The sequence below is a fragment of the Diospyros lotus genome, chromosome 9 (genome assembly GCF_014633365.1).
Source record: "Diospyros lotus cultivar Yz01 chromosome 9, ASM1463336v1, whole genome shotgun sequence".
In the NCBI taxonomy this organism is placed as follows: Eukaryota; Viridiplantae; Streptophyta; class Magnoliopsida; order Ericales; family Ebenaceae; genus Diospyros; species Diospyros lotus.
The window spans coordinates 13394568-13407991 of record NC_068346.1 but is presented as its reverse complement, the minus strand read 5'-3'; the positions used below and the strand labels follow the sequence as shown (position 1 = coordinate 13407991).

The 13424-nt window shown below is 37.2% G+C and overlaps 1 protein-coding gene across 2 annotated transcripts in view; it reads left to right on the top strand.

Annotated features, from left to right (window-relative positions):
• LOC127809573 (mannosyl-oligosaccharide glucosidase GCS1-like) overlaps window positions 1-13424 on the top strand; it is a 69436-nt gene that overhangs the window by 28775 nt on the left and 27237 nt on the right. For both annotated transcript variants that reach the window (XM_052348452.1, XM_052348451.1), the window contains 2 exons: window positions 5860-5939; window positions 6562-6669. In XM_052348452.1, coding sequence (XP_052204412.1) covers window positions 5860-5939; window positions 6562-6669 — 188 coding nt within the window. The remainder of the gene's footprint in view (window positions 1-5859; window positions 5940-6561; window positions 6670-13424) is intronic.

The following is a 13424-nucleotide window of genomic DNA, read 5'->3' as shown; positions in this document are numbered from 1 at the left end:
GTGCCCATTTAAGTCACCTCCTATAATCACTTTCTCTTCTCTTGGTATCATTTGTATGAGTCCCTCTAGGTCCTCCCAGAATTTTGCTTTTATCTCCTCACCTAACCCCGCTTATGGTACATATGTACTAAAGATATTCATAGTCATTCTTCCTAGACTAACTTTCACCATAATAATCCTATCCCCTATTCTCTTTACATCCACTAAGCTTTTATCCATAATAATCCCCACTCCATTTTTCGCTCTATCATTTCCTGTCTACCATATTTTATATCTAGTTTCTGATAAAGTTTTTGCTTTTTTCCCTACCCATCTCGTCTCTTGAATGCACATAATATTAATCTTTCTCCTAATCATCACATCTACCACTTCCATAGCTTTGTCTGTTAATATTCCTATGTTCCATGACCCAATCCTTAATTTATGATTTTTGTTTTTAGCCTTGACTTTGAATTTGATTTTGTTTTGATTTTGATTTTGATTTTGGTTTTGATTTTGATTTGGACTAGCTTCTTTACCCATATCCGTCCATGCAAATGCGGGAACCCTTACTCATTTGTCACCACATCCGGGCGCGGATGTAGCGGCCCTAGCTCACTTGACACTACATGCGGGCAGTGTAGCGCGTCGCTATGAAAGGTTACGCCTACGCCTCAACGATTTTTCATAATTTGTCTAGAGTTCATGTTTTGGATCTGACTAAGTTTTACGTTGGTTGTCGGCTACTTAACACAGCCCACCTCTTTTATCCGGACTTGGGACTGGCATTGGATAACATCCCCAGGTGTAGTTTTGTAAAGCACTATGGATATCTTTTGGAATTTGAATCTCATCAACCCGTGTAGTAAATGCCCTGAACTGTGGAGATAATTTGGAATATACCAAATGATTAGATATGGGATACTTTGTATATGACCTTCCCCTTTTCCTCCAAGCTATTGGGATATCCAAATCATAGGTTTCTGCAATTTATGTCCTTTGTTCTTCCTCGTCAGGTACTATCATCATCTTTGCTACTTTAGGTTAAGGTCTTTCTAGTGTTATTAAAGGCACGCCTAGGCACAAGGCCTACCTAGGTGCACCTCGGACGCCTGAAATGCTTATAGGTGGGCGCAGACCAGGCCCAAGGCGCCTTGGGCTTAGGCTCGCATGAACTTTTTTAATTGTTTTTTGAGGTTTTTATTTTATTGTTTATTATCTTATTTAATTTTTTACTGTTTAGGATTTATATTTATTACTTTAACTACAAATTTGACAATGAGTAAAAGAGCTACTACTTCAAATGCCCCATTTGGATTTGAACTTGATGAAGATGGAGAGGGAGATGATGTGGAAGAAAATGATATTAGAAATGATGCTTCTAATGATGAAAATATCAAAATGTTTGATCTTGATGATGAGGATGACTTTTAGATTATTTAAAATGCATAAGTAGTTAATCTTAATTAAGATTTAAGACCTATAAATTGTTTAAGATTTAATTTAAGTTAATTTAAAGACTTTTAAATTGCATCTTTTAGCTTTTTTTATTGGGTCGCGCTATTCGTACAGAAGGGGTTCACAGAACCCCTTCACAGACGCGATAAATCGCGATTTGTTCACCCCCTTCTCTCTCTCTCTCTCCTCTTCTCTCGCCGCCCGCCTCGCCCTCGCCTGCCATCTCACCGCCTCCTCTCGCCGCCTCGTCTCTGCGCCTTGCCACCTTGCCTCCTCACCGCTGCAACCTCCAACAACTAGCTACCACCCAAACCAATCGAGGTGCAGCGGGCGGCGGCGATCGGCAAGCGGGGAGGGTGATGGCGAGGCGAGCGCGAGAGAGAGACAAAGGAGAGGAGAGCAGAGGCGAGGCGAGGCGAGAGAGAGAGAGAGTGTGTTGGGTTGAACTCAGGGGTAATTTGGTCATTTCATAATTCTGTAAAGCTATCTGTACACCCCCTTCTGTACAAATAGCTTTATCCTTTTTTATTATTCTTTTCATTAATATATGTTGAATTTTTTAATTTTCTTGATAACATACTTGTGAATATGTTATTAGGAGTTATGAGTTATTTTATACCTTATTCTTCAATTATGATATATATATTTTTCATTTTTTAGTTAGCATTCGCCTAGTTCGTTAGGTGCACGCCTCACCTTGTGCCTTGCGTCTTAGACTCCAACATCCTTTTGTGCCTTAGTGCGCCTTGCGTCTTTAATAACATTGGATCTTTCATCTTTCAAGTACTGGACCTTCCTCCTAAGGTGATGACTGGCCTTACTTTGGGTCATAACTTCTCCAAGAATAAACCATAGGTGGTTTTTGAGGAGCTTGGATCGATTGTTCTCCCCTTTGATTTGTTACATAACTAGGAGTGGGATTAATCATGGTAAATGCCTCACGACAAAACAAAGAATCCCAGCCTTGCTCTGCATTAGAAGTCCCCTCTTATGGAGATATGGGGGAATAAAAGTAGTGATCCTTGAGAAAAGAGGCATCACATGATACAACAAATTTCCTAGTGTTAGGACAATGATACTTGTAGCCTTGTTGTGTTGGGGAGTATCCCACAATCACACACTTCATAAATTTAGGTTCCAATTTGGAGTGATATAAGGAAATAATTATGCACAAACATTGTACACCCAAAGACTTTTGGTGACAGTGAATTAAGCATTCTAGTGAGGGGATAGCTAGCAAGAAGAGTGCTCAAGGGAGTGTTAAAATCTAGAACCTGGGTAGGGAGTCTATTTATGAGGTAAGTAGTTGTAAGTATAGTCTCTCCCTAATAGGAATTAGAAACTAAGCTTATAAACATCAAGGATCGGGCAGTTTCAAGAAGATGTCGATTCTTTTTCTCAGCCACCCCATTTTTTTGTGGGTTACAGGGATAAGTACTTTGATGGATAATCCCATTTTCACTCAAGTAGTTATCAAACTCATTTGAGAAATATTCCCTTCCATTATCCGATCGAAGGATATGGATTGATGTTTGATAAACACTGCGTACCATTTGGTGGAATTTTCTGAACATTGCATGAACTTCAGACTTTTCTTTTAGTAAGAAGACCCAACAAACTTTGGTATGATTATCTATGAAAGTGACAAACCAGCAAGTGTTGGTGTGAATAGGTGTTCTTGTTGGCCCCCATACATCACTATGTACTAAATAAAATGGTTTAGTGGGCTGATAAGAGTGAATAGGGTGTGAAACTTTAGTTTTTTTTGGCAAGAATACATTGCTCACATTGAAAAGATTCACTCTCTTTATTAATAAACAAATGAAGATACAAGATCTTTAAGTATCTAAAATTAGGATGGCCTAATCGTTTATGCCATAACTGAATATTAAAATCTAAGACAATAGAAATTGAGGATTTATTATGTAAATCTAGATAAGGTGGGAGTACTGGCTATTGACATAATAAAAACCTTCATTTCCCTCAGCATTGCCAATCATCTTCTCCGAAGTTAGGTTATGAAAAACACAGTGAGTTGGAAAAATGTCACTTTATAGTTCATGTCCTTTGTTAGCTTGCTAATTGAAAATAGATTACATTTCAATTTAGGCACATATAAAATAGACTTTAAATGTAGGCTAGCTGTATATACTGATCCTTCTCCTTTAGCATAGGATACAGTACCATCTACCATAGTCACAGTTATAGTCCTATCACACCTTTTATAGGTTGATAATCCATGTAATGAACCTATCATATGATTTGAAGCTCTTGTATCCACAATCCAATCATTTGTAGACAACATTTTAGAGAGGTGACGCTAATAGAAAGTACCTTGTTTGGCAAGTGACACGGTTGGTTTTGGAGATTCACTCGAATCAGATGGCTTAGTGACCTTTGTCTGGTTCAATACTTGTTGAAGGAGTTCCAATTGATTTTTTGTTAGGGTAAGATTAGTCATTTTACCCTCTTCAGCCTCTACTGCATGGGCTGCTTGAGTCATATTCTTTTGATTTTTTCCTTTCCAGTTTGTTGGTTTCCCATGAATTTTCTAGCAAGTGTCTCTCGTATGATGGAGCTTATGAAAGTGATCACACCACTGTTTCTCTTTTTGTGATTCACCACGTATTGGTACTATTTTTAGTTTAGAAGTAGCAAGGGCTGAATTCTAAGTGTTATTTTCATGTGTAGAAAATGAGTTCATCATTACCTTCTTTTGGCTTTCCTCCCTTCTTATCTTTGCAAATGCCTCTCGGATTGACGAGAATAGTTTAGTTCCTAGTAATCTTCCTTTGACTTCATCCAAGTTAGAATTAAGGCCATGAAGGAAATCAAACACCCGTTCTTTTTCCACCATTTTAGTGTATTTAACTCCATCTTCAGTACACTCCTAACTAATGTCCTAAAATAGATCCATTTCTTGCCATAATTCTGTCAACATGTTATAGTAATTGGTGACCGAATGATTACCTTGTCGAGTTGTCTGAATAGCCAACTAGATTTCAAAACATTAAGCCATGTTCTCCATATCTGAGTAAAGAGCTTACACTGCCTCCCATACTTCCTTGGCTGTTTTATAGAACAGATAGGTTCTGCTTATCTTTAGCTCCATGGAATTAATGAGCCAATCCATAACAATTGAATTTTTGGCATCCCATACTTCATAATTAGCAACTTCACGATCTGCCATAGGAGTACCACCAGTTAGGTATCCCATTTTTCCCTTCCCTTTAACAACCAACAAAATTGATCGAGACCATTCTCGAAAATTAATCCCATTCAGTTTATGCTGTGTAATTTGAAGGGTATGGCTGTCTAGAGAAATAGGAACGACTTGAGTTTGTGGGGTTTTGGTGGGTGCAGGATGAGTAGTGGAGATTTCACTTGTTGGTGGATTGCTAGTCATCTTGGAACGACTGTTTGGTGAAGAAAAAGATAAGGTATGCAGCCACTAGATCGGTGCCTCTGATACCATGAACGAGTAGAAAACTCGAAGTAGGAATACTCTAGGTAAAACTGGAGGTGAGCAAAATGAATTATTTTCACACTTGTATTTGATCTCCAACGAGGTATATATACATGATTAGGCCTTAGTTTGCTTCTAGAATATAGGAATTCAAAATACAAATTTTAAATATAGTACAACAATAGATATGATAGGATTCAAACTTATAGATAGTTCTCTCATATCTTTATGGAACTACTTTGTTTGTAACCTCTTATCCTTTCTTTATCTCCTCAGCTGTCTTTAATTTAAAATTCTTCTTCTTATCATCTTATCTCTTTTATCACATTCCAATCTTTTTTTATCACTACACGGTCGGAATTATTCCATATATTCTTCAACAATTTAAAGAGGAGTAAACAAGTATTCAGTAAGAAGAGGTAGGGAAGAGATGAGTGTGGTAAATGTTTTGTTGTCTAAAAACGATCTGGTGCTAGAATGACCAGTTTCAAAGAATTTTAGCATGTAAGCATGTTAGAGAGAGGCTCAAGCAAGTTTGCAAAAACTTTTAATTTGGTTTACTCAAGGAAACAAAGAGTTGATTTTTCATGCCGTCATAGAAAGTGTAATGGATTCAACAGGATGTCATGGAATTAGATGGATATGCTGTGATCAAGATGTTATTAACAAGTAATCTGATGCTTCCAGTGCCATTGGTTAAAAAGTTCAGCACATTAGCTTCATTTCACTGACCAGTCATCACAGTTCTTTGAATAAAATCCCCTTTTTACTGCAACACCAAAGTTCAAGCTTCCCATGGTGTGAAGGAACGACATATCTACCAAATATGAATCATGTTCTGTATTATATACAGTTTTGCTCCTAATTCTTGCTATGCTTATTGTGATCTTCCATTGGCAGGAATGATTTAGTTCAGATTTGTAACCTCTTGTGATGGTTTTCCTTCATATTTTTAGGCACCTTGCTGACTAGTCAACTAAATGAGAAGGAAAAAGAATTTGAGGAGAAATTCAAAAATACCTTCAATCTTTCAGAGGTAATCTTCTGTATGAAATTCTTATATTCTGATTCATCAATTTTGATATCAGGTAACTGTTTGTGGAAATTGTAGCATCATGGCAATGTCTATTGATAGTTTTGTCTGTAAAGGTTATTCACACTTGGTGATAAATCAAGTTCATTTGAGTGTTTCATCAAAATTATCATGATGAATATCGACATATTGTCCCTTGCTGATTGAGATTGTAAGGAGTTTGAAGTTTTGGTTAAGATGTGTCATATTGGCTTATTTTGAAGGGAAACATTACTTCACATGCTTCAATGTACTAAAAAGTATGCTAGCTAAATTTTTAGGATTCTGGTAATTATGATGCAGGGGATTATATAGTTGTGAAACCACCATTAACGTTTTCTGAGGCACTATTGCAGACAAACTGGCATATGCTGTTTAGGTTGCTGAATTATTTCACAAAAAAAAATTGAAAAAGGATTTTCAGATTCAAACAGATGGATCTTTTTCCATCCATATGCTGTTAGTGACAATACTAATTGCAGTTTCCATATCAAGAAGTTAAATAAATTATCAACCATTTGTTCTATGCTTTGATTTTCTCTTTTTGTGCACTTAATTACTATTATGTTTTTTTTTTTTGTTTTAGCTTGATCCTGAATCTATCTCCACTGGTAAAGCTGCCATTGGGAATTTGTTAGGTGGTATTGGCTATTTTTATGGCCAGTCAAGGATCTCACTCCCAAGGAACTCTAACGTAAGTTTGTAAATCTTTTTTATGACCACCATATTTTAGATATGCCTTTTGAAATTCATTTGAAATAACTATCTCCATCTCATTTCTTGTGCTAAAGGAAAGGAAGAGAGAGGGGGAGGGGGGGGGGGGGGGGGGAGAGAGAGAGAGAGAGAGAGAGAAGGGGCTCAAAGCCATTACTACAGTGAGTTCAATGATCTATAAGTCATGTAAGTTAAAGCACAATTAAAGTTTATCTAGACATATAATTTTGTGCTTTAGAATAGCATTTGAAAAAGTTTGTGTCTTGTTTGCACAAATACTTGTCTTTGTCTCCATAGCTCCTTAAGGTCAAAAATCTCAAATTTATTGCCAAGATCAGACTTTTACTAGATCTTAATGTTCAGGAAATCTATCTATCGAATGTTTGTTGTGTAAATATATAACACTGATATAGAAAAAACTTAAATTTGGTTTGCAAATGGCATTTTGGATGAACCATGGGCAGCTCCTTTAGCATTCATCTTCAGATGGTGTTATATTTTTGTCTTCATTGTATATTTTATTGAGGCAAATCATAAAATGGGGTAATGCACCAACATGAATATGACAGAGATGAGTGTTGACATGAAAGGGAAGGAAAGAAGAAGAGGCGGCAGTGCAGCCTGTTTTGGAATGCTTTATTTAAGATTTTATCTTGATTAGATTAGTTTCTTAAAAGGAATAGGAATCTTTCCTAATCCCATTGTATAATAATCTTTCCTAAATGTGTTGTAGCCCTTCCTATTGTAAACTCTGAAAAGAGAGACACTAAGGCAAAGGGGAAGTCTCGATCAAAGTCAAGAAATGGTAAGAAAAACTTTAGATGTTTTCATTGCCATGAGGAAGGGCATATAAAGAAAAATTGCCCAAAGAAAAAGTAAGAACTTTCAGATAAAGGTAAACCAGAATTCTCAAACTCAATATATGATTTTGACTATGATAGTTCGCATGCTCTTGTGGTATCAAGACATTCGGATAAAGAGGTGTGGGTATTAGATTCCGGTTGCTCTTTCCATATGTCACCCCATCTAGAATGGTTCTTGAATTATAGAGACATAAGTGGGGGGAAGGTTTTATTAGAAAAAGTCAAGAGTGTAGTATAAAGGGGATTGGGGACATTAAGCTTAAGATGTTTGATGGGTCAGTTAGGATCCTGTCATCAGTAAGATATGTTCCTGACTTAAAGAAGAATCTGATTTCCCCTAGCTAAGAGTGGATATAGTTATAGTGGCCATGGTGATGTTCTCAAGGTAGCTAGAGGATCACTTGTATGTATGAAGGCAGTCCTTAAAAATGGAATATTTGTTATGATAGTTTCCACATTATGTGGGGATGTGGCTGTAGGGGAAGATAAGACCTATGAGCACACAAAGCTATGGCATTTTAGGATGGCTCATATGAGTATCCAAGGGCTTAGAGAACTAGTTAGCCAAGGGATTTTAGGCTCAAGTAAGGTAACACATTTAGACACATGTGAATCATGTATCTATAGAAAATCTATGAAAGTATAGTTCCCTAAGAAGGCACTCCATACCTCTAAAGGCCCACTTGAATATGTCCATTAGATTTATGGGGCCCTAGTCAAGCTCTAACTCATGGTGGAGCTAGGTATTTCCTTTCTATAATAGATGACTACTTTAGAATGGTTTGGGTCTTTGTTTTGAAATCCAAAGATAATACCTTTGATGCATTTAAGACTTGAAAAACTTTGATTGAAAACCAAAAGGGTGTAAAATTGAAGGTCATTAGGACTGATAATGGCATAGAATTTTGTAATAAGGAATTCACTCTATTATGTAAAGAGAATGGTATTCAAAGGCACCTTACTGCCTTGGTAACCCCAAGCAAAATGGGTTAGCCAAGCGCATGAATAGGGCCCTCCTTGAGAGGGTGAGATGTATGTTGTTTCATACTAGGCTTCCAAAAACATTTTAGAGAGAGGTTGTTGCTACAACAGCCTATTTGATAAACCAATCACCTTCATCAACCATAGATTTTAAGACATCTTATGAAATGTGGAATAATCATAAGCCAAACCTAGATCATCTTAGGGTGAGTTAGAAGAGGATATTTAGTGCGTAATATGGCTTGTGAATCACTCATAGCCTTCTTGATTATATATAGTTACAAGAAACTCAATCAACTCACTTAATTTTAGGGATTGACTAATCTAAATACAGCAAGTAGTATCATCTAAATGTGGCAAGTACTCAGCTAGTACTCAGCTAATTACAAGGAACATTTACAAGAAATATTAACTACAAGTAATATTTACAATAAATATTAACGCATATCAACACTCCCCCTCAAGCTGGTGCATATATGTCATATGCATTTAGCTTGTTACGTATATATGACACTCTCGATCCCCTAAGAGATTTAGTAAAAATATCCGCTAGTTGATCACTAGAGTTTATAAAGGAAGTAGTGACTTCTCCATATAGAATTTTCTCACGAATGTAGTGACAGTCAATCTCTATAAGTTTGGTCTGCTCATGAAATATTGGATTGGAAGCAATGTGTAACGCTGCTTGATTATCATAGATGAGCTTCATAGGGCCTATTTTGAAGAACTTTAATTCTTGAAGCAGTTGTTTCAACTAAACAAGCTCACATGTGGCAAGGGCCATGGTTCGATATTCTACTTCTACACTTAACTTGGCGACCACACTCTGTTTTTTGCTTTCCGAGATATGAGATTCCCTCCAATGAGAACACAGTACCCAAAAGTTGATCTCCTATCACTTGGAGAGCCTACCCAATCTGCATCTATATATGCCATAATATCAATATGGCCCCTATCTTCATAAACTAAGCCTTTGCCAGGGGAGCCCTTAATATACCTTAGGATTTGAATTACTGCATCCCAATGATTGTCATGGGGAGAATTGAAAAACTGACTTACAGTGCTAACATCAAAAGATATATCTGGCCTGGTCATAGTAAGGTAATTTAGCTTTCCCACTAGCCTTCGATATCTTCCAGGGTTTGAATAGGGCTCCCCCTAATCCAGTAGAAGTTTAACATTTGGATTCATGGGAGTATCAATTGGTTTGCAATCTAGCACCCTAGTTTCTTCCAAGATATCAAGAGCATACTTCCTCTGAGTAATGGCAATGCCTGTTTTTGATTGGGCTACTTCAATTCCAAGAAAATAACGCAGTCGTCCCAAGTCCTTAGTTTGAAAATGTTGAAATAAGGGTTGTTTAAGACCTTTGATGCCTTCATGATCATCTCCTATAATAACATTATCGTCCACATAGACCACAAGATAGATACATTGATTTGAAGACGAGTGTTTGTAGAACACAGAGTGATCTGCCTCACTATGAATCATGTCAAACTGTTGTATAACTTTACTGTATAACTTTACCGTATAACTTTATTGAACTTGCCAAAGCATGCCCGAGGGGACTATTTAAGACCATAGAGAGACTTGTGCAATCGACAAACAAGATCGGACTCCCCCTGAGCAACAAACCCAAGTGGTTGCTCCATGTAGACTTCTTCCTCTAAGTGACCATGCAAGAAGGAATTTTTAATATCCAATTGATGAAGAGGCCAATGATGCATGTCAGCCATAGAGAGGAAAAGACAAACAGACGCCATCTTGGCAATCGGGGAGAATGTATCACCATAATCAAGGCAAAAGATTTGTGTATAGCCTTTAGTCACAAGGCGAGCTGTCGGGCTATTGATTTGGCCATCAGGGCCCACTTTGATCGTAAATACTTAGCAACAACCAACTATAGACTTCCTAGGAGGGGATGGAAGAAGAGTCCATGTATGATTGGAATCCAAGGCTGCCATCTCATCAATCATAGCCTGTCGCCAACCTGGATGAGAAAGTGCTTCTTGGATAGTTTTAGGAATAGAGATGGATGACAAGGCAGACACAAAGGCATAATGGGATGATGATAAACGATGATAGCGAAGGAAATTATAGATGGGATGAGGATTACGAGTAGAGCTTGTACCTTTATGAAGTGCAATGGGCAGGTAAGCGGAAGGCGTAGGTAGGTCCAGAGCAAGTGGAGTAGAAGATGAATCACGTGGATCTGGAGAAAGAACAGCCTCTGGACATGGATGTTGTGACCGATGTTGATAGGTGATAATTGGGCATGGTGAGGATTGTCTTGTTGGAGTCGAGGATTCAGGTAAAGTGGGACATGAAGGAGTAGAGACAGGTAGACTAAGGCAAGGAACTGGTAAGAGCTGAGAGACAGAGTCAGGTTCCACTGGTGAGGTGAAGTAGGGAGTACTCTCAAAGAAAGTGACCTCTGTAGACATGTAAAATCGATATGTGGAAGAAGAATAACACTGATACCCTTTCTAAACCCGAGAAAACCCAAGAAAGACGCACTTGATAGCATACGTCGACAATTTATCAAGACCTGGAAAGAGATCATGTACAAAACACGTAGAACCAAAAATACAAGGGGGAACATTGTAAAGGGCTCCTGAGGAAACAAAAGAGAATAAGATACTTTGTTATTTAACACAGACGATGGTATGTGATTTATTAAGTAGCCAGCAGTGAGGACAGCATTGCCCCAAAACTTTAAAGGAGCATTAGCATGTAATAAAAGAGTGCAAGCGGTTTCAATAATATGACGATGCTTCCTCTCTAGTGTGCCATTTTGTTGTGGAGTGTGTGGACAAGTGGATTGATGAACCATGCTGTGAGATGCCATAAAAGAATTGAAAGAAGCATAAAAATATTCTTTTGCATTGTCGCTCCTTAAAATGCAAATAGGATGTCCAAATTGAGTTAAAATTTCACTGCAAAAGTTATGAAATATAGTAAATAACTCTGAACGTTCTTTCATTAAAAATATCCAAGTGCGTCTGGAAAAGTCATCTATGAAAGTAACAAAGTATCGATAACCTAAAACTAAACTGACACGATTAGAATCCCAAACATCAGTATGAACAATGTCAAAGGGTGCTTTACTAGACTGACCTTTGCTTGGAAACGATGCCCGACCATGTTTTCCAAGCTAACACGACTCACACTCTAAGGACTGTAAATGAGAGAGATGAGGGACCATTTTCTTTAGCTTATCTAGACTTGTATGACCTAGACGATGGTGGAGCAAAGTAGGAGACTCTGTGATAGCATATATGGTAGAGGATAGAGGCTGTAGATAATAAAGTCCACGTGATTCAGACAGTGTTCTAAAAGGGGCTAGGCGCTAGTTGGGCGCTAAGCTGGGGCCCAGCGCCTAGGGGGCTTAGGCGGGGCCTAGGAAAACTGTTGTTTTTTTGTTTTTGTTTTTTAACTTTGTGATGTAATTTGATGTTATTTTCAATTAAATCAAAGTTGAAAAGCATCAATAATGCAACATAAATCAATAATACAACAATAATGGAATGACAAGTGAAATATAGAATTAAGCATGAGAAAACAATTGTTATAGATCAGTTCTAGGTTCAAACTTCAATAAGACAAAAGCAACAATAATGCAACATAAACCATACTTGAAGAATCTAAGTATCTAACTATCTAATTGGAATTCTTCCTCTCCATATTCTTCCAATACATGATCTTCATCAGACTCAAAATCAAATTCATTGAGCTCTTGCTCATCTTCTTCTTCTTCTTATTGGAAATCATCTTTATGAAGTTCTCTCATCCTAGAACTTCTTCGAGGTTGAAGCATCCCGTCTGCTCCGGATGCTTCACCAATCACTTCCCAAGTAAGCCCCGTACCAAGCTCAATTTCTTCATCATCTTCTCCTTCAACAATCCATCCTTGTGCATTGCTGGCATCACTAGCAAGTAGCACAACAACATTCCTTTCCTTCTCCCTCTTTTGCTTGTTCATCAGTTTTGCATTAAATTGGACATAGACAAGATTGTTCAATCGATGCACATCTAGTTTATTTCTTTTCTTCGTATGTATCTAGATAAATAAAATAAAAGTAATATCAATTTAAATGATAGATAAGTTATTGATATTAAAGAAATATAGTTCATATTTTCATAGGGATAGTGACATTAAAATATTAAAAATGTTTTAAAATATACACTAACTCCTTCAAAAGTGCTCCAATTTCTTTCACAACCGGATGAATTACTGGTTAACGAGAGGATTCTTGTTACCATTCGTTGCAAGTTTGGAGTTTGATTTCCATAAGTCATCCACCATGTAACTACATAAGTTAACAAGTATAAAGTAAACAAATTTATACACTAATACACATTAGGAACTAAGAAAAGGATTAAAGGAATTTTATACCTGGATTATAATTGTCATCATTTTTTGCACAGCCTTGAGCTGCCCACAATTTTCTAAAAGCTCCCTCTTTACAAGTATACTTTGGCAACTCAATATTTATAACATGACCTTGCAATTCAAAATGATCATCACCATGATAAAACATCTCCACACAATTAAAAAGCCCATCCATCACTTGATTATCAAGATATATAGTCTTATTCTTGAAAAGGTAGTAGGGATTCAAAAGGTAAGCCGCCAAATGCAATGGACTATCTAGCCTATCTTTCACCCTTGCTTTAATAATCTCTATAATAGGCTGATAGTTTTTCTCAAGATTATTTAGGGCCTCCTTAATATTTTCCTTTGCTTGCTTAATCTCTCCATATAAAAAGCCCATAGAAGGCTTTCTATCTGCATCAACAATTTGAAGCACCTTCACCAAAGGTGCAAAAATCTTAAGGCATAAAGTTACACCATGGCATAAAGTTACACCATTCCAGAAAGCAATGCTCA